Source organism: Lepidochelys olivacea, assembly GCF_965140295.1.
Source record: "Lepidochelys olivacea isolate rLepOli2 genome assembly, chromosome: 1".
NCBI lineage: Eukaryota > Metazoa > Chordata > Testudines > Cheloniidae > Lepidochelys > Lepidochelys olivacea.
The window spans coordinates 199,879,004-199,901,922 of record NC_140411.1 but is presented as its reverse complement, the minus strand read 5'-3'; the positions used below and the strand labels follow the sequence as shown (position 1 = coordinate 199,901,922).

The 22,919-nt window shown below is 38.0% G+C and overlaps 1 protein-coding gene across 1 annotated transcript in view; it reads right to left on the bottom strand.

Moving 5' to 3' along the window:
* TOMM70 (translocase of outer mitochondrial membrane 70) overlaps positions 1-22,919 on the bottom strand; it is a 30,950-nt gene that overhangs the window by 5,851 nt on the left and 2,180 nt on the right. The window contains exons 2-11 of the mRNA XM_084644880.1: positions 14,580-14,753; positions 13,046-13,172; positions 10,108-10,217; positions 7,960-8,108; positions 6,386-6,593; positions 3,396-3,530; positions 2,369-2,476; positions 1,528-1,644; positions 794-891; positions 99-221 (exon numbers count right to left, since the gene is read on the bottom strand). Coding sequence (XP_084501006.1) covers positions 99-221; positions 794-891; positions 1,528-1,644; positions 2,369-2,476; positions 3,396-3,530; positions 6,386-6,593; positions 7,960-8,108; positions 10,108-10,217; positions 13,046-13,172; positions 14,580-14,753 — 1,349 coding nt within the window. The remainder of the gene's footprint in view (positions 1-98; positions 222-793; positions 892-1,527; positions 1,645-2,368; positions 2,477-3,395; positions 3,531-6,385; positions 6,594-7,959; positions 8,109-10,107; positions 10,218-13,045; positions 13,173-14,579; positions 14,754-22,919) is intronic.

The following is a 22,919-nucleotide window of genomic DNA, read 5'->3' as shown; positions in this document are numbered from 1 at the left end:
CAAGAGTGATGGAGAAACCTACTGGATTACTATAATTCCAAAGGTAACTTGACAGCTTTAGTCTCTGCAAATGAAAGTGTTATATTTTAAAAAGTTACCTTTGCACTTCAATCGTTCCCATAGTTTCATATGCAAAATCACATTTGTTATCAATTTCGATGGCCTTGCTTATGAGCTCCAAGCCTTTGTCTAGATCCTGCTTCCATTGAAGTTGAAGTAAACTGCAAAAAGACATACCAATTACAGACCAGACTTATTTCTATATATCCCATAGATAGTCCTGTCTATCTTAGGGGAAGTGAATATCCCATATAAAAAAAAACATAGTTGAGTTCCTTATGTAGGGTGGACAATAATTTTCACTTCATATATGAAATGACACTTTCAAAAGTCATTTAAATAACAGACTGTCAGCAGTTTAAGGACAACAAAGAGAAATTATCTCCTCTTCATGTGTATAGAACTCTTTCCATTAGGAGGATCAACCACAAATTGTTTTTGTCAACATGAATATCTGGAGCATTAAGCTCCAATTTAGAGTGATTATCTACTGCATAAAGAAGTTTTAAGATTTGTAAACTAACATTCTTACATTGATATCAAGTGGATATGCCTTTTGGAATTCATGCTAATGAAAACACTGACATTTCAGTTCGATTTACATTTTAGTTGGAAAAAAAAGTCAATTATAATACTTTTTTTCTAACTTTGAAATTACTCAAGTACTTTCAGGGGAGGAGCTAGCTAAAAATGCAGACAGTCCCTTAATTGTAACGGACTCAATAATACATACCCTTTATGAACATACGTAGTAGCATTGTCTGGCTCCAGGTCAATACATTTATCATACATTTCATCAGCCTTACCAAATTGCTGCTGATCTGTTAATGCCTGCACGAGAAGAGAGACTTTTAAAAAAATGAATAAACCAACACACTGAGCAAATCTAGAACTATTTAAAACTGTGTGGGTGCCATTCCCTCCCCACTTGGATGTCTCATGACAGGTATGGGCAGGTGCACACACAAGTTAATCACCATTCTTAATTTCCAGACATCACTATTTTTGGCCTTTTGGTTCATCAGCCCTTTCAGAAACAAGCTGTAGAGCTCTAACTACACAGATTAGTGATCACAATGTGCCTAACTGCAGGTCCACAGTGACCTGTTCTAATTATACTGCATGTGAGGAACAATAAACCAGTGAGCACAAGTCTCAGGTTGTGAGCTATACCCCAGCCTTAAGAATTCTTGTCTTAAGTAACTTCTGCTGCTGAAAACACACAAACGTCATAGGAACTCTATACACCTCCCCACCTGCATTACCTATCTGAAGTCAGAGTACCAGTGAATGCATTCAGATAACTTAAAGCCAGCTGACTATTCATTCCAGTCATACTTTCTTACAATGCAAACCACATAAACAAGTGTACTTAATACAGCGATGCCAAATTCTAGTTGCTTAGGGTACTTTTTATCATCTGAGTAAAACAGAATTAGTTTATAACAGAGATAAGATCAAACATACCTGAGCATAGAGCGCATAACCCTCAGCACACCTTGGAAATATTTTAATGACATCCTCAAAGCCTTTCATGGCTGCCTGAACTTGTAAAGGATTATTTCCAGTATATGCTTGGCGATACTATTAAAGAACAGAGTAAAAACATAAGAAAACAAAATAAGTAGCCAGGACAGGAAATCAGCCTCCTGAGAGAGTTTTAAATGAAATCTAATACCATTACAAACAAATTACACAAAGTGGTATGCGTGCCTACATTCTGCTAAGTCAGTGTCTGTAGGAGTTGGCCACACTTCCAACCATTCAGGGGCATGGACCTTGGGGAAGATGGGGAAGCCTGGGAGCCACCAGCAGCCTCCCTCCTTCCAGAAGGTTTGGATCCCTTCCTACTCCCATTATGCCAGCTCTCCCCTGCAAAGTTTCTCATATGGGTGGAGTATCCGCTTGCTTGAAATAGATACTTTCCCCTTCTAGAAGACTGTCTTGTTTTTTCCAGTTGCATTAATAAAGAACAGCTGCATCTGATGTGATTAATGAGAAAAAATTTCTATTGCTTTATTACAGGATGTTAATAAATGGCTACTTTTAAAAATATTGATATGACAAGATATGAGGTACTTGCCCAAATACAAAAAAATTGGCCAAATGAACAATACTCCCACGCTGAATAAAAAGTTTTCTGTATCACTTCTTGAATTTGATATCAAAGGATTGCAAGATGTATTGATACATGACTTTTCAATTCATTTAAAATGAAAATGGGAAACCAAATAAAAAAAAATAAACCCAGACAAGTTCAGTGAAAACAGCAAAAACACAGACACAAAAATTACAGGACAACACTTACCAATGCAAAACATTTCTGTGCTTGTGCCAAGGCAGAATCCGGCCGTAATCGAATACATTCATCAAAGTCTTCCACAGCCTCTTCAACTTGGTCAAGTAGGATTTTCAGCTAAGGAGAGAGAATAAATCCTAACTCCGCATTTAATCTGTGTTTTATATGCTTAAACAAGATTTCTATAGTTGTTCTAGTTAGTGATATGAAGAGGTTGTTTGTTCAGTCTTACAACTGTAGCTAAACCCTACATGATCTTCAGGAAAGTTCCTGGCACTGAATGTACCAAACAGCTGTCAAAGAACTGAACTTTGGCTTCATTCACAACTGTTCAAATGTAAGCATACAGCCTATAGGTCTGCACATCTTTTTTCTTATTTCTGATGTTGGTTGTCTGCATTAATCCTCTGGCACAGATTTTGTGGGTTTTCATGTTGAACATGCTCTCTGCTTGGTTTTCCAAAGCCACTTAACTTCACTTCATTTGATGCTAATGGATTATCTGGAGGTTAACAATATAATCTTAGTTCTCTAAAGATGTGTTTTAAAACACATCTTCTAACACATAATTAACCAAGTTCAAATTCTTCCTTTTCATTCGCCAGGCATTTATTTTGTTTCCGAAGTCAAGTTGCACAGAAATTTCATTCCTCTCATAAGTAATAAAAGAACTGGGTTTCTTGTTTAGCATGATCAAGGTAGGCAATGCTAAATTATTTCAACAGTTCAGATCCACATTCTGTATTAAACAAACAAAATGTGATCTAACTTGTGAACAGAACCATTTAGTCTTAGTGAGTTCTACCTATGTATTTAACTATTACCATATGCATATTCACTTACTCCCTTTTATTTCTAGTGGATTTAATGTTATGGTTGCAAGCTTATTATTGTTAGAATTCAGTTTTTGCCATGCACTATATCAAGTGTGTATAACAATGTATTAATTTTTGTTCTGTATTTTTCCTTTAGTTCAAGCTAATCAAATATCTAAACTCAAAGAATTAGGTAGAACTCTGTGCAGTACAGCTCTTACCTGTCCTCTGTGGTGGTAAACATCTGCATTCTGAGGATCAATATCAGCAGCCATGTTGAAATCTTGAGTGGACAGCATAGGCTGTTGCTGCTGCATATACATGCTACCTCGTTTGATCAGGGCATTAGCACGGAGCTATAAAAAAGTTCAAACATTTTTATTTTTAATTATTAGATGTTGCTACTTTTCTTGTTGGTCTGAAGATTTTTAGTTGCAATAATGTTAACAACTTTTCATTTTGTTGGTTCCTTCCATGACAAAACAGAAATGTGTTTTTCATTCATTCTAAGCAGTAGTAAATTGTGCTACATAAAGTTTAAAAAAGCATTAATACAATTACATGCAAGGGTCATTTCATACCAGCACAAATGGAAATGGCCCAACTTGATGATCACTTTAGATAAGCTATTACCAGCAGGAGAGTGGGGTGGGCGGAGGTATTGTTTCATGGTCTCTGTGTATATAATGTCTTCTGCAGTTTCCACAGTCTGCATCCTATGAAGTGAGCTGTAGCTCACGAAAGCTCATGCTCAAATAAACTGGTTAGTCTCTAAGGTGCCACAAGTACTCCTTTTCTTTTTCCAAACTACTGTAAAGCTAATTGATACTTAACTTTCTTGGGTAACGTCTACACTCCACACCACTGGCAGTGACAAGTAGCGTACCGGGAGCTACACGCTGCATCCACACGGCGGTGTGTAACTACACGTCAGTGAAAGTTCTGGCAGAGGGGAGGCAATGGGGAAAGGGTTCAGCAGCTTTCCACTCCCAGAGCCTTTCACTGCGGTAGGGAAGGGCTCCAGCAGCGGGGAGCATGCAGAGCCTTTCTCCACTGCCAGAGTCTTTACCTGCACTGGGGAAGGGATTAAGCAGCAGGACAATACACTGCTAAAAATAGCAATGTAGATGGGGAGGCCTGGCTTGAGCGAGTAGAGAGCTGTGTAAGAGCATGTACTCTGGTATATCCCCGCACCCTTCAGCCGGGTCTTTACTCTACTTGCCTAAGCCAGGCGCCACCTTGAACGCTGCTGTTTATACCTGTGCTTGGAAGGCTACTTGAATATGTACTCTATAAACTGCCGAAAAAAACACGCAGTGTAGACATACCCTTAAGCATGCCAATCACATTGTAATGAAAATATCCACCCACTGATAATAAACACACTATGAATAATTAGGCAAAGTGAAAATGTAGGGCTGTCAAGCAAATAAAAAAATTAATCGTGATTAATCGTACTGTTAAACAATAATAAAGCACCTTTTATTTAAATATTTTTGGATGTTTTCCACATTTTAAAATGTATTGATTTTTATTTCAACACATAATACGAAGTGCACAGTGCTCACTTTATATTTATTTTTTATTATAAATATTTGCACTGTAAAACAAATGAAATTGTATTTTTCAATTCACCTTATGCAAGTATTGTAGTGCAAACTCTATCATGAAAGTTGAACTTAACAAACATAATTATTCACAAAAAATAACTGTATTCAAAAATAAAACAACGTCAAACTTTAGAGCCTACCAGTCCATTCAGTCCTACTTCTTGTTCAGCCAATCGCTCAAACATGTTTGTTTACATTTGCAGGAGATAATGCCGCCCACTTCTTGTTTACAATGTCACCTGAAAGTGAGACTAGGCGTTCATGTGGCACTGTTGTAGCCAGCATTGCAAGATATTTACTTGCTAGATGCGCTAAAGATTCATATGTCCCTTCGTGCTTCAACCACCATTCCAGAGGACATGCTTCCATGATGATGACGGGTTCTGCTCGATAACTATCCAAAGCAGTGCAGACTGACGCATGTTCATTTTCATCTTCTCAGTCAGATGCCACCAGCAGAAGGCTGATTTTCTTTTTTGGTGGTTCAGGTTCTGTAGTTTCCGCATCGGAGTGTTGTTCTTTTAAGACTTCTGGAAGCATGCTCCACATCTCGTCCCTCTCAGACTTTGGGCAGCACTTCAGATTCTTAAACCTTGGGTCGAGTGCTGTAGCTATTTTTAGAAGTCTCACATTAGTACCTTCTTTGCATTTTGTCAAATCTGCAGTGAAAGTGTTCTTAAGACGAACAACATGTGCTAGGTCATCATCATCATGAGATTGCTATAACATGAAATATTTGGCAGAATGCGGGTAAAACAAAGAGCAGGAGACATACAACTCTCCCCCAAGGAGTTCAGTCTCAAATTTAAATTAACACATTATTTTTTAATGAGCATCATCAGCATGGAAGCATGTCCTTTGGAATGGTGGCCGAAGTATGAAGAGGCATACGAATGTGTAGCGTATCTGGCATGCGAGTACCTTGCAATACCGGAGACAAAAGAGCCATGCGAACGCCTGTTCTCACTTTCAGGTGACACTGTAAATAAGAAGAGGGCAGCATTATCTCCCGTAAATGTAAACAAACTTGTTTGTCTTAGCGATTGGCTGAACAAGAAGTACGACTGAGTGGACTTGTAGGCTCTAAAGGTTTACATTGTTTTGTTTTTGAATGAATTATGTAACAAAAAAATCTACATTTATAAGTTGCACTTTCACAATAACGAGATTGCATTACAGTATTTCTATGAGGTGAATTGCAAAATACCATTTCTTTTGTTTATCATTTTTACAGTGCAAATATTTGTAATCAAAATAATAGAGTGAGCACTACACACTTCGTACTGTGTTGTAATTGATATCAATATATTTGAAAATGTAGAAAAACATCCAAAATATTTAATAAAGTTCAATTTATATTATATTGTTTAACAGTGTGATTAAAACTGCAATCAATCACGATTAATTTTTTTAATTGTGATTAATTTTTTTGGAGTTAATCACATGAGTTAACTGCGATTAATCGACAGCCCTAGAAAAAAGCTTAACATCTTCCATTAAATATCCAGGGAATTTGAAAATACTGAACTGGTTTGCAAGCATTCACACTTTTTCAGCAGAACCCATGCAAAGTAAAATCTGTCCGTTTTAAGATTTCTTACCTTGACATTAGCATCTTCCATACTGATGACCTGATCTAGATCAGGTTTGGCAGCATTTGCATTGCCAATAAGCAGATAGAAAGTGGCTCGCAGCAGCAAAGCTTCTGCCATATATTTGCCTTGAACATCAATTTCTTTTGTGCTCTCGCTGATGATTTTATCATAGTTTTCTTCTTCCATATACTGCTTTGCCTTTAAATATCCAGAGCTGCAAATTAGGTGTAGAACAGTTAAAATACGTAAAAAAAAATTTCAATGTGAACGTTTCACTAGGAATTCAGATTTCTTGATCACAATACATAGCAAGCTTGCTACACTATAATTTCCAACAATTAGAGATACTGGCACCATGAGTAAAGTTACAAACATGCATAAAATGTTTCCTGGATCAGGGCCATTGTAAACAAATTAGTTTGGAGGAAAATACACAAGTTACATCTGTAGGGGAAGAGAATCCACTCCAGCCCTCAAAATCCACTTCTTTAGAAATGATAAGTTTGGCAGGGGATGACCTTTGGTCAAGGAACAACTATCCTTACACTAGGACTCTGTTTGGCCCTGGTGCTATTCTGAAGTCTTCTGCTTATGTCATCAGGGCAATCATAACCTCTGCCTGAAACCTGGGAGAGTAGGCAGGGGATATAGATCAGGGAATAAAATATTAACAGTAGTGATTTTTAACAAATAATTTTAAAACTTCAGCTAAATTAACACATCAATTTTTATATTTTGAAGAGGATTTGGTGGAAAAAAATCATACTTTAAACAGTGGTGTCTGCTCAACTGTGAGCCTTTGAATCAAAACATTTTCACAGAAGTAAAAAATCCATTAGTTTGCCCCAGCTTGCTCTAAGAAGCTCATAATGCTGCTTGCAAGTTTCCTTATTGAGGGTGAAGACATGATCCAACAATAACTCTAACGCAAAACAATAAAGTACACAAGCACCCCTCATTACATTCAATATGAAAAATATGAGTACTCAGTATTTGTTTTTCTTGGAAAACAAGCATTTAATTTAGGTACATTGTAGATATTACCATTCTGAACAATATCAGATGGTGTTTATTAACTTGTTAAAAACTATAGGTTTTTCGGCCTCCACTGTTTTAGTTCAAAGCTGCTGCTATAAAAGGTGCTAGTTTATACAGCACACTCTTCCCCATCTCCTCCCTCCAGCATTATTACAGACAGCACCAAAGGAAGGAAGGGAAACGCTCCTCCAATCCAGCACTGTTGCAGCTATCCACTTCCTCCCATCCACCAAACCTTACTGCAGCACTGTTGCTGTTCAGTGTCCCTTCTCACTGAGCCAGCTACCCACACCATTACTGCTGTTCTCTACAGAAATAAAATGCTAAGAGAGCTAGTATTTAGGGTGGAGTCAAAGCTAACCAAACTAATATGTCAGATCTAATTAAAATTTTATTTTTCTTTTAAAAAGTTCCTATTTTGTAGGTACATTTACTATTATAAAATTTCCTACCCTAACACTACATTATATAATATACATATAAAATAAAACAGTGCAGAGTATGAGGCTGCGACAAGTTTTACCAACAATTCACATACTCACTTTTCTTTAATGTCTGATGCCTCCCCCTCCTTGTCCTTATCTTCATCAGATTTCTCACCCTTATGCAGAGGTTGGGAGATGATGTCATCTGTGAAAGAGCTGAAGTAAGATTTGATGAACTGTGGAGAGGGCATCAAAGGTTCACGGTTCTGAAATGGGACAGAAAATGTAACATTCACGTGTTAAATACTTGAGATCAGGTGATAAATGAAGAGGTGGATGGCTTTTACTAGTGAAAAAAATCCATTCTTGACTATTCCATTCCTTTTGGATATATTTTTGCACTGACTATTTCTTGTAAGCCTGTTAATAGGCAGAAGGGTTGGGATCAGTATGCACGTACTATAACGCTCTGCCTTAAAAAGGCAGATGCATTTCCCCATCAAAAGGGAAAATGAAAGCAAAGACTAAATGAAGGAAGAAACAGGATATTTTCTCATAGGGTAGGAAATGGGGAATCCCTTTAATCCTGCTTGCTCTTAACACATCTGGGTAGACATACATCTCCTCCTTGTCCCTCCCACAAGAGAAGTTTGTTGATCCCTATGATGGAGGCTCTCTCTTGCTAGGGAACATACTCACTCTGCCTAGCGCTCTGCTCAGACATAGCTCATTTCACCTTTGATCTGACAATTACCAGGGGTGAGCTCCTTTGTATGGCAATACACAGTATCTTGTTCAAAGTGAGGGTAATACATAAGGGTTACAATTCACTCCTTCCTGATATAACAATTCAAATGCACTCGCCTTAATTTAACAAGTCCTAATTAACTTCCAAGAAACGTTTTGTCCATTTCAAACAGCTCTGAACGAAGACTGATAACCCTGTTCAAGATTATTCGCTTACACATTATTTATTATCTTGGCTTCCCAGTCACAGGAACTCTTGGAAAATCGGAACCTTTAACCAAAATAAATCATAGACAGGTGTCTTTCATCCAGTGTTCAACACTGAAACACACCACAAAATATGCAATCTGACTTAGATGTGCCTTTACTCCTCTACCTAGGCCCTCTACCCCATCTCTCAGACTCCCTGGCTCCAGGCCTGGTTCTACAATCAGTTTGTATCTAAACATCTCACAACCTTTACTAGAATAATGAATACGGTGATACTCACAACTCCCCTCTGAGATATTACCACCCCCAATTTACAGATGGGGAAGAGAAGCCAAGAATAAGCAACTGACCAGCCCAAGATCATGCAGGTAATCTGTGATAGAGCTGAGAACCAATCCCAGATCTCCTGACCCAGAGTCCAGAACCTTAATAAGAAAGCCACACTTCCTACTGCATGCCTTTTCCTCATGCAACTCCTTCTCAGTTTTAAATAAGCTCTCAGTTCTTTATACTTTAAAAACAAAACATCTTCCTTGACCCATCTCTTTCTGCTTATTTTGCCCTGGCAGTAGGGAAAGATTTCAGTTTCTAACTTTCTATGTTGATTAAAAAAAAAAAAATCAAGAACGTGTATGAAACACCTTGCCAATGCCCTTTTACATTTTAAATCCATTATTACATCGGGAACAGAACAATTGATCACAACTACTCTTCATCTTTCCAATTCCTGTTGACTGCCTTGCCTAACTTAACAAGCACCATAATTAAACTGATGGCCTGCCATCTAACGGCACATTTAGTTGATAGAACAGCAGCAGAGAAATAGCCTTTGGTGACACTTACTAACAGCCCCTAAAGTAGTTCCCGTCATACTTTAATTCTATTAAAGCCCTGATTCAGGCTACACACCAGCTTAGTCAGGGGTGTTGCCTGTGCATAATAATAAATTAGGCCGAATCGTACAGGTTACTCTCTGAGATGAAACCACCAAACTGTTTTGCTCAAATCTAGAATACATCTTTTTACACATTATGGAAGTTAAAAGGCATCCTTTCCACCTTTCTCACAGGTTGTTTTTTTGTTTTGTTTTTTAATAAAAGCCTATAACAGAGCTCAGTGGAGAACAGCAACAGTAAAACAGCAGCTCAGGATGACAGAGTGCTTATCTCAATTTTAGTATTTTAGCTGGTTAAAATAGTAGCTAATTAATAATCATTGACATAGAATCTGAGCTACCATCAGTGCTTTTGTAATCCAAGCAATGTATCAGATAGAAGCAGAATCTTTAAGTTTGTATTACAGTCATACCTTATATTTCTCTTTGGCCTTTTCTTTTCCAAGGAGTTTAAGAACTTTATCAGCTAATAACATGCTTTGCTGGTTTTGGAAACCTTCTAAAATACAGACCGCAGTGACATCTGGGAAAAACAACACAAAGACAGGATTGTTAGTAATTACCAGTGCAGTGGTCTTTAAAGTGCTACACAAACAGCTATCGTAATGAGCCACTACCGAGGAAACAAAATCACGCATTTGCAGGCTGAAAGTCTTCACATGAAGTTTGCTACATTCTCCAGAATATCAAGTTGTTTATAAAAAGAAATAAGGCTATGTCTCCTTGTTGCAAAGAACCTTAATGAAGACGGATGTAAGCAATTTTGTTGTATCTACAGCCAAACAGTCTCAAACCAATTATCTAGAGGTCTGAACTTCCATTGTTGGTATGAACAATTTGAAGCTCATCTGTGATAATAATCCGCTATGTTCACGGAAACAAGCACTAACGTGGAATTCCTGTTTGGTGACTAGGTCTCTTGTCGCTCTCTAAGATCTCTAATTTTCTACCTTTCCAAGTTCCTATCCTTTCCAGCCCTGTATCCTGCACCTTACCATCTGATCAGTGTTCTTTTTAAGCTCCAACTCAAACTGCACAGCCTTCATCTATGCCTGGGGAAGAGGGCAAGCTTAACAGGAAATCCCACCACTGTGCTACCTCCTTGCCAGTGTTAAGTCCACACTGTATCCACTTCCACCCATGCATGATGCTTCCTCAACACTAATAGCAGCGTGACAGGAGAATCATTGTTCTAATGCTGCCCTGCAGACAGGTTAATATACCTGTATGGACCCATACAGTCACAAGGACTAATTGGACATAAAATAATCTTTTCCCACAGTTCCTCAAGAGATGGGAGACAGATTGAGGGGACAATTTTTTTAAAAAATACTCAATATATGCATGCAATATTGACACAGGTTTTCCCATATTACTATACTTCTGCTCAAGTTTCTCGCTCATTCAAATGAATATATTGGGGGAGAAGGAGGGGAGGGAGACAGTGAAATATTGGAAAGATGCGTACCACAAACGAGCACAAGCCTGGAATATCATTCCCATCAACTCAGCACGCAAGGTTATTAATTTGCAATGAACAGGATTTCTATTTCAAATGTAGGGGTCAATTTGACTTCTGTAGTAAAAACCAAGTTTTCCATCCTTGCCTTTCTCAAGGTTTGTCTATACTACTGTGTAAATCGACCTAAATTATGCTACTCCAGTTAAATGTCTACACTGTGCTGCACTCACCCGTCAACTTCCCTTACTCTTCTCAAAGTGGTACATTACCAGAGTCGACTGGAGAGTGCTCTGCAATCGATTTAGCAGGGAAGACCTGCTAAATCAACACCTGCTGCATTGACTGCCACAGTGCCAATCTACTGGTAAGTGTAGACTACGACTCACTGTAGTTTCTATAATCCTGCATGGTTACAAGGAAAGTGTCCTCCACTAACCCATTATTTTTATAGTTATTCCTATGTAATAGAAAGGCATCTCGCTCAGTGAAGAAAGCGACAAACAACTAATGGTCCTTTTTAACTCAGCTTAAGAAGCCTCTAACGAAACCAACTGATGATTTCTTTACTACACCCACCAAGTAATTTATACCATTGTTTTTTCATCACCTCTTTGGGGATGAGCATCAGTATGATTGAGACCAATTTCATTTTTCATGAACACACATCAGTAGGAATGAAGTGCAGACGTAACCTAAGCAATGGTATTAAAGAGACAGCTTGAAATATTGTCAATTAGTGAAAAAATACTTTCAGGAAATACATTTCAACAGACTTGCCAACTTATATTGTGTTTTGATTAAATGGCATGGAGGAAAACAATTAACACTGTATTCTCACTTATAAGATGATAGCAGACTTGCCCCTCATTTGAAACTGAAGGCAATTTGAAACTCTGCTTAGAGTGAGGTGGGAGTTCTGGAAAATGCTCATAATACCATCCAGTTTGGAAGGGCGACTCCACTTGCCAAATAAACGTATACAAAGGGCACTTGCTGAAATTCCTTATACAACTTTATATACACGAACATATTTTCAGCAGTATACCAAAGAGGTGGGTGCAAATATAGCCCTTTCAGAGGGATGCAGGGTTAAGCAAAGACACAAAATCAACAGAAGTATGTAATAGAATGTCTGCTAGATTAAGGGTGAATGTGTACAGTTAACCTTCTCCTCCTCCAAAGTCTTAAACATTCCCCCAGTACGAAGGGTTGGGGTTCTCAATAGGGTTTTGAGGCAGAGACCTTGAATGAAAAACAAACTTTTCCTATCTTCCTTTTCTTGTAATCTTAGTTGTTATAGGTAATGGTAGACAAAGAGTTTTGTAAGAGTTTTGTTTTTTAAATTGGTGTCCCTTTGAACACCAGACCACAGGATTTAAGGGAATTTAATCGCTATTTTTGGGATGTTTTCCCCACCATTATAATGCACTTCTCTCACATCCCCAAAAAAGAATGTAGGTTTCTAGACTAATTCTGTTCCTCCAGAATGGACAGAAAGGAACATTTTTTTGTTAGGGCATGAAACTAGAAGGACTAACATCTTAATTAACAGTGTATATTCCCTTATTTAACTGAATCTTGCTTTAAAGCATAGGGTGTTTACTGAAACATGAGCATAACGAACAGCTACAGTAAGAACTACTAATTTCTCAGATCTAAACCAATTAATTGCTCATAGATTGAAAGATGCACCTAAGGTTAGAGAAATTTAACTGAAGAAAAAAATTGACATGTAGTAGCTTTGAATTAATAGTTTTAAAGGAGTTACTGTGTATTCCACCACATTTACAGAAATAGAACCAAGAGTTCTATCATGTGCTCCAAAGTTCACGCTCTTAAATATTAACTTAACAACTTCATTTCAAGTACGTACACAGAAAAGTACCCACCTTCTAAACATTCCTTCTTATTATCTAGTTTCTCATACGCCTTTGCACGTCTGAAGAGAGCTTTCACATATTTAGGATTAAGCTCAACTGCCTTTGTGCAATCTTGTGCCACTTCTTTCCATTTTTGCTGCAGGTATAAGAACAGCCTAGTTAAAAAGGTACTGCTCATTCAAAGGGCATTATAATAATAGCTAATTTCTCTCAATTTCAGAGCCCCAGCCAAGTAATTATAGCTGTAAGTCTTATGATGCTGGTGCCTCCTCCTGGTTTCCAGCTACTTCTGCATGTTTTTCTATTAGTCACCTAGGACCACAAGCTGTGGGAGCCACTCACAGAAGAGGACAAAGGATACGGGAAAGGAATTTCCAGGGAAGAAGGGAACCAAGCAGTTAGGCAGCATATGTGGGAGAAGACAATGAAATGGCAGGAAAGCATGTGCAAAGGAGCAGAAGACTAGAACACAGGGACACAACAGATGGAAAGGAAAGATGAAATCAGGAGCAAAAGCATACCATGAGATTAACTTCTTGAAGGAGTTACTTCACAGGGATGTTATGCAATAGCACACAGGAGTAGAGGTGGTCCTCAAGAATCTCTACTAAGGTGTGGTCTACATTACAAAAAATAAGAACCCCCAAATGAGGTCTCATTCTTTATCACCTGTAAAATCAATATTAGACCAACACTGGTGCTTTAAAATAATCAGAAAAGAGGAAACTCATCCGTAACCTGTCACTGGGATAGAACTGTTTATAAAAATGTTTCTCATATAAAACTGTTTTATAATTACAGAGTCAAACAAGTGGTGTTAAGAAAAAAAACAACAACCATATTTATTCCTTCTCTAACTTTCACACCAAATTCACTCAGTTTTCAAGGCGAGACTTTTGTAACTGCCAGAGCCCAAGTCTCTACCTGGTACTTTAAAATACAAAGCTGACATCCACATACAGAAGGCCAGTTCTTAAGCAGCAGGACTCGTGTTTGTCTTCCTCTCCCAAGGCCTATAAGACAGACTAGGGGAAGTCAACAGAAATAACTTTTAATTATATCTTGAATATTTGGGGTTGGGAAGGAATTTCCCTGCAGATCAGATTGGCTAAGACCCTGGATTTGTTGTTTTTTGGTAGGTTTTGTGTGCGTTTTCCTGTGCAGCATGGGTCACTTGCTGGTTTAAACTAAAGTAAATGGTGGATTCTCTTTAACTTGAAGTCTTTAAATCATGATTTCAGAACTTCAGTATCTCAGTCAGAGGTTATGGGTCTATTACAGGAGGGGGTGGGTGACCTGTCCAAGTTCTGTGGCCTGCAATATGCAGGAGGTCAGATTAGATGATCACAGTGGACCCTTCTGGCCTTAACGTCTATGAGTTGGGGGCTAGTGAATATTGAGGGTACAGGTGATAAGATTCTGCTTTCTACATGCAAGAAGGAAGGCAGCACTATTCTGGCACGTGCTGGAGTTGGGGAGGCCAACGGAAGAAGACATAGCACTTTTCGGAGTACAAACGCACTTTAAAGTTCAAGCTTCATACCAGTTGTTCATATGCAGCAGCTCTGTTCTGGTAGAAAGTAGAAAGGTCCATGTTTTTCTCAGGGGGGCATAAACTGATGGCCTCTGTGTAGCACTGAATGGCTTGCTCATATTTTCCTGCTTTAAAATACTTGTTGCCTTTGTTCTTTGCTGCTTGGGCTCTATCAAGAGGGCTCTGAAAAAGAAAAAACAAAGTGACTGGTCAGCCACACTTAGCCCTCAGAGTACAAATAAGAAGAGCTACAGAGTGAGTAATAAATAAATGTGGGGGGCTGAGTCCCAATTATGTCTCTGAACATCCTCCTTTGTGGTTTTCAGGCAGGGCATAATGCAGCCATCTTTTGCAAGAACATAAGATGGCAGAACCACTTCTAAACGGACTTCGAGACACACCATCAACAAACAACATGTTTGTTCTTTATAAAGCTAGGCAGGGTTTTGCGGGGGGTGGGGGTGTGTGTTTAGGCCACATGACTGATGAGCTACAAAAAAACAAGGAGACTGGTTTGTAAAACCTATTTCTGTAGTTTAAATGATAGCATCAATGTGAAAAAAATAGAACAGCCTCAAAACAGCTGAAGAAGGAAATCTGTTCCTTACTAAAGTGCAGACACTTCATTCACCTGTGCTAAATCAATGGTACGTCAAAAGCATGTTGACAAAGAATGTGCTGTGAAAAGTCCTATTAATCAGGAGAAGCAAAACCTGTTTAGGAAAGCAAAGTTTAATCACTTTCTGCACATTGGACAAGCTATTAACCTCTTGAGAGCTTCAAGTGACCTGTTCATTCAACCTCAAGCTGAAAATGAGAACTGGCCTAACACCCTCTGTTGTTTATGGCAGAAGAAAGAGAGATGGCCTTCCCAAGATGGCCTGCTTCCTTACTATATTCCCCCTCTGGCTCTGCTCTGCCTGTTGCATCACACACACTTTGGAAGAACGCCACATGGCCAATTAGGTGTGTCATCTCTCCAAAATACAGAATAAGGTGCCCCTGCCATTCCATGTTCACAAGGAGCCTCAGGTGGAGGCCAGTATTGGCTTTTCAGTCTCATATCATGTATGCCAGATAGAAACCAGCCCAGAATTTGTTACAGTTAAAAGAACAGCATCAACAACCCATACTGTTGATGTTCCCCTCCTACTACTGTTGTTACAATTAACACTTAGATCTGGTCTACACTTAAATATAGGCTGACACAGTTACAGCATTCAGGAGTGTGAAAAATTGACAACCCTGAGCACCTAGCTAGGCCAACCTAACCCCTGGAGTAGACATAGCTAGTTTGATAGAAGAATGCTTCTGTCAGCCTTACTACTGGAGCATGTGGAGGTGGAGTTCCTACAACAGCAGAAAAACCCCTTCCATTGCTATAGTCTGTGTCAACCCTATAGGGTTACAGCAGCATAGCTATGCCGCTGTAGCAGCCAGAGTATAGACATGGCCTTAGACAACTTTAATAGGCTAAAATGAAAAACTTTTCATTTTAATGCATGGGCAACAGTCTAAGCTAGTCAGTTCCCCTTGTTGTTTGTGTGCATCTTTCACCACAATATGACAATATTTTCAGTAATGGAAAAAATATTTGTAAAACTGCAAAAAATGGGCATTGAGGCCTCAGGGCAACTGTAGCACCTGATGCTACTCTAAACTTTTTTTAAATTGACTAGATCTCAAACTGATAGGGCACAATGATTAATAAAACCATAACCAAAACCATAGGTTAAGACACAAAGACTATCACAACTTATTTATTTAAAACCTATCCTTTTGGCTAGATATATGAGGTTTGAGATCCTTTGACAAGTCACCTTAATTTACCTTCATACTGCAAGGAAGGGAACTTTGAATTTCCTGATTTTGTTTTTAAAAGGAGGATTTACGTCCAAGCATAACCCTCTTTTGATGTACCTTTGTGACTATTTAATTATAGGCACATGCATTCACGGAAGCATATGTTTCTGCTAGAGTAAAAAAAAACAGTTTTATCTAATCATATCAAAACGATTACATTTGGTTAGTTTGAAAGTTAAACTGAACCTCAGCCTAATCTGTTACTCATATAAGTGTGAACTTCCTTTCAGATGCAACTCCCAATAACTGTTTTTAGGTTTTACCATTGTTCAAACTGACAGGCATAGAAAAATATTACTGTAAGTACACAGAAAACGTAAGTAACAAAAACAGAACAATGTCATTCACTAGTCTCTGTAGAGATCATCATTTATCTCTTAAACCCATTAACAGCATGCAGGACACTTCTGTATTGATTTCTGATTAAGTCTCTCCAATTGCCATGATATATTTGATAGCGTATAAAGAAAAAGAGTGCAGTTCCACAGAAGATCCCCCCCAGTGAGTTATTCCCAGTAAAACAGGCAACATTGCACAATCACTCTGACAGCCTTCCCACTCTGCACGGCTTATATTTTATTAAAATTACATTCAAAAGATAATACCAACCTATTTTTACACTTGAAAATAAAGAGTAGACCACTGTCTTCAAACTCTTTGGTGATAGTAGACATATAATACATTGGACTAAACAGTCATTTGGCCTGCACTCTGTAAAATGCCAGTGTTAAATGTCTTGATCCCAAATAATGACTTGTCTGATGTTTTACTTTGGCAGGGATTCCTAAATAAGTGTTTGAAAAAGCAGGACCCCAGTTTCTTCATAATTATAGAAGTAACATTTGAGGTAATACAGAATTGTGACAGCACCTGTTACAAAGTATTTTTTCCCATGGGGTTTATAACTCCCATAAAAATGGACTGGGCCAAACTCTGCCATGAGGATAATTTCTCCTGGACAGAGAGATGGATTTACAATACAAATAGTAGAAGGGTCCAAAATACCCCTTTGTACTACTATTGCAAATTGTGATAGGAATTGTTTTGTAAATTTTAACCATCAAATCTATCGTACACTTTTGGAAAGTGCTTTTGGGAAACTAAAGAGAAAAGAGAAATTTAGAACATTAAAAATTGCACTTTATTCTGCATGCAGTCCTCCCTGACACTCCCCCCCCACCCCAAAAAAAAAAGAAAAACTCAAAAGGTTATAGAGATTTAGTCTATAAAAATGGGTAAACAGAACTAACAGGACAAAAGCCTACTTTAAAAGCACCTTTACATTTGTCTACTGAGTTTACTACTTTATAACAAAGTAAACAGAAGTTAGACTGTTACAAGTTAACATTTGCCAAGAAGTATATTCTTTTGAGTGCATATTTTAATGAGTTATATGCACATACTACCAGAAGGATAGTTTACACATTAATAGTATCTCATCCCAAAATCCTTCATATGCTATGTGAGACTGGGAACTAAAGGGGGATGGGGAGGCTGAAACTGGTTGAACAAGGAGACTAGGATGAGGAGCTGTGGGGAAGAAAGAGACTTGGATTGGCTGTACAAAGAGACTGAGATGGGAAGCCTGAGGAGTGGAGAATGGGACTGGGTAGGCAAGAAGAATAGGACCAGGAATTCAGAAGTAAAATCAATAGTGCCAGAAGAAACAATTTTGCTTCTCAGAAATGTGAACTGGCCCACATGGGTGTTAACTCTGAAACTTAAAGAAGGCAATTAAAATGATTGGCAAAATAGTTAATGCTGACATTTAAGTACATCCAGCAAATATACGGTAATAAACAGACATGACAACAAACAAGCACATATGCACTTAAAGCTGGGATAAAATCGGTCAGGAATGTATTCCATATAGGAAGTAAAAACAGGGTCGATTTAAACAAAAAATTGCTCTGAGAACCCGTTTTAAAATTTTAACAACTCAAACTGTATGACAAATTTACTTGAAAATTAATTCTTTACTCATAAACTAAGTGCAGTAAGTTGGAGGATACATTGTTATTTACATATGGCAAAGATTTTTATTCTATGCTTTATGTGAAAATCTTAACACAACCTTAACCATGGAGCAGCTAGGCAGCCTTTACAACAAGACTAAATGAAGTTCATAATCCATGTACTACCAATATATGTTATAGAAAGATCCAGTGTTTGAACCATGCCATAAACTTTTCTGCAGTAATTTGTAGGAGAAGGGAGGGAAACACATGTAAAATCCCAAAATTCAAAACTTAAAGTACATTCACAGCTTCTCTAAACATCTTTAAAGGGTGTTCTTTCATTTTGGTAAATAACCCCTTTCCTTGCATGAAGAACTAGATATTTCAAAGATCTGATTTTTGCAGAGTGTAATTTAGGGGTTTGTTGTTTAAACAGTTTATCTAGTTCTTTTTATTTTTAGTTTTCATTTGATTTAGTTGTCCATGGATAGATTTAGCAGAGCACATGTAAACTGCCAGAGAACCACCAGTGATCTGTGCTATTACACTCCCACTAATGAATAACTTTGTGGAACACAATAATTTACTTCTCTACATTTAAACACAAACTGGTTTTGGCTGCTGTCCCACCAGAAAGATTAGTTTTACAGTTGCTTCTTACTACTAAGCCTTCCTCTCTCCTTCCCAAACCCAGCTAGCATTATGATCAGCTTTTCTAGAGGTCTCTACAAACCTAAAGCAAAAAATAGTTACACTGTCTGAATATGAAAAGGCAGTACTTAGGTAAAATACTTACTGAGTACTAATAGTAATACAAAGGAAAGATTCTTGAGCCAATCACTGGCATCACAGCGTAGCACCACCTTCACAACAAAAATTCATGAGGGTTGTTTGAATTATAGGATTATTTTCAACACACTGACAGAGTGCAGACTAGGGATGTAAAAGGTTAATCGGTTAGCATTAGGCTTACAGTTAACCAGACCTTAACTGTTAACCCCGGTGGCCAGCCTGCCGGATCAGTCCCAGCTTCATCGACCAGCCAGCCAGAGGGACCCCAGCCCCGGCTGAGCAAGCAGGAACCCAGCCACGGTGGGCCAGACAGACCGGAGTTACTTTTGGCTCAACAGAAGGACTGAATCTAGAATGAAGCTGTTCTGATGCAACAAAATAATTTAACTATTTCAACATGTTATGGTCCAAATATGCACCAAATTAAAGCAATCTTGAACTTTGTGACCAATTATGTTATGATTAATCCGCACCTCGATTTACCACAGATTCTAAAAGAGGAACAATGACAACTGCAATAGTACACAGAGCTCCTTATGTCTGAGCCTTAACTAGCTTCAGAGTGGAAGCAGTGTTAGTCTGTATCAGCAAAAACAACAAGGAGTCCTTGTGGCACCTTAGAGACTAACAAATTTATTTGGGTATAAACTTTCGTGGGCTAGAACCCACTTCATTGGATGCATGGAGTGAAAATACAGGAGCAGGTATAAATACATGAACGGATTGGGGGTTGCTTTACCAAGCATGAGGTCAGTCTAACGAGTTAAATCAATTAACAGCAGGATACCAAGGGAGGAAAAATAATTTCTGAAGTGGTAAGAGAGTGGCCCATTACAGACAGTTGACAAGAAGGTGTGAGTAACAGTAGGGAGAAATTAGTATTGGGGAAATTAAGTTTAGGTTTTGTAATGACCCAACCACTCCTAGTCTCTGTTCAGGCCTAATCTGATGGTATCTTCAAAGTAACCTGTCTGAGGAGAAATGGGAACTGCTAAGCAGCAGGGCAGACTAAGCCTGGTCTATGCTAGGAAATTAAGTTGGTATAACTACGTCGCTCAGGGGTGCAAGAAATCCTCCGTTAACCTAGCTACCACCTCTCAGAGAGGTGGATTACTTATGCCGACGGGAGAACCCATCCTGTCTGCATAGGTAGCATCTTCACTGAAGCACTACTATGATGCAGCTGCAGTTTTAAGTGTAGACAAGCCCTAAAAAGGCTTGTCCTGTAGTCAAAGGAATATTAAGCTTAAATAAGGGTATGTTAACACTTAAACCGATGCAGCTGCACTGTTGTAGCACTTTAATGTAGACTCTACCTATTCTGACGAGAAGGATTCTCTTGTCGGCGTAGGTACTCCACCTCCCTGAGAGGTGGTAGCTAGGTTAACTGAAGAATTCTTCCATGGACCTAGCACTGTCTATGCCAGAGGTCACCATAGCTATGTCTCTCAGGGGTGTGGATTTTTCACACCCCTGAGAGCTGTACCTAGGCCAATTTAAGTTCCTAGTATAGATCAAGCCTAAAACAGGGCAGACACCAAACCTTTGTAAAGGGGTTTACAAGTAAATGAGATGGCACTTCAGAAAATAACTGGGTTTTCAAGTGAACAAAAAAGGAATATAAAAGAATGCAACATGCAAGAATGTATGAGATCTAGATCAGTGGTTCTCAAGACACATGGTACATGAACTCATCTAGATATTTGCCTAGTTTTACATCAGGCTACTGAAAAAGCACTAGCGAAGACGGTATAAACTAAAATTTCATACACACAATGACTTTATACTACTCTATTCACTGAAATGAGAGCACAATTTTTTATTCCAATTGATTTATTTTATAATTATATGATAAAAATGAGAAAATAAGTAATTTCTCAGTAAAAGTGTGATGACACTTTTCTATTTTTATGACTGATTTTGTAAGCAAGTAGTTTTTAAGTAAGATGAAATTTAGGGTATGCAAGACAAACCAGACTCTTGAAAGGGGTACAGTAGTCTGGAATGGTTGAGAACCACTGATCTAGATTACACCACAATCTTCTGCCACCCATAAGCATACATTGCCCATTTCGACTGTATAAATATACTACAGATTCTAATTTGTACATTTGGGATTAAACCTGGACTGATTTCAAAGACAAATCCATGATACAAGAACAAAGCATTACAGTAATTCCAATAATCATTAATTTTTCAGTGAAATTAAAGGCTTGTACATTTAAAGCTTTTTAAAAGATTATGCTACCTCACATGGGTGATAGTCAACAATTCAATGCTGCAAGAAGCTAGTGAGTACAATACTGTGGTGGCTGCAGGTAAAAGTGAAATTGTTAATTTTATGACAAAAACATGTATAGCTGTCAAGCTAAGTGTAGCAAAATCTTATGCTTCATAAGCTATTTTTCCACCAGGATCTCAGAAGAAATTCCAGAAAAGCAGCAGTACGGCCAGTCTACTGCTGGCACCACACTGTTTGTTGATGGACTATGCTCATACCTGAGTAGGGAAAATATGATTAACTTTACTCTACCTCTTCTGCAAATTTACCAAATGGTTTCAGTTTCAGGATCTTTTCCCATTACTTTGCGACACCTTTCAAGGAACTATGGATCATGTAGTCGATCAAAACATACGTTTAAAAAACGTGTACAGCTCCAGCAGTAAGATTTCTGTAGCAGAAATCTGAAAAAGTTTGACATTCTAAAGAGAATCTAATGCTTGCAAATTAGGAGATGCTCGGTATTTTCATAGAATCATCATAGGGTTAGAAGGGACCGCAAGGGTCATCTAGTCTAACCCCATAATCCCCACATTTTCCATATATAAAAGATTTAACTCCTACTTCAAGTAAAAGAGTCAACACAACAATAGCTGCAGAGCCATTTTAGGCCCTCCATATTTAGAGGACAAGTGGATTTGAAAACAGTTTTTAGACATCAACACTTGGATTCATGTTATCTGTGTTCATCATCAAGTGGGTTTGCCATTTAAAGTTTTGACATCTAAGACTTTAAATGACTAAATATATTTGTCAATTATATAATCAGATCAGTAAACAAAAGAATCTATGACAAACACTGCACCAAATGCATTTGTCAATTAGACTGACATTTCTGCTAAAGTGGTCAGCAGTGAAATAGTTGTCATTTAGTTGTCATTTATAAACATAACATTTATAAACATGACAACATAAATAGTTGTCATTTAACTAAAATCTAAGAATGGGTTTGACAACCCACTGAGATAATGGGGCAATTCACAACTCAAAAGTATTTTTCCACTGTCTGCACACTTAGGAGAGCAATAGTGTCTTGGTTTGAACTTCTATATTTTAAATTTTTTTTCATAACAAAGAGAGCTAGAAATAGGGTTTTTTCTAAATGAAGGCTTAAGATCTACACTAGGGGAACTTTTATACTGATATAACTGCATCTACACTGGTGCTTTTACCAGCATAACTATGTTAGAGAAAACCCCACACTATCAACCAACATAGCTATCATGGCAAAGCTTTCTAATGCAGACCTGCCTTCAGCTGCTGCAGAGTCCTTTTGATGATGAAAATATTGTATAATAATCACAATGTAAACAAAAACAGTTATGGCTAATGTAAATAAATCAAAATTTAACACTAAGAAACTTACAAACTAGTCCACATCTTACATTTTGCTATAATTTAGAAGTCAATTTTCAAATGTGAAAATTCAGGAATTTGCTAGAGAAATAAAAAAAA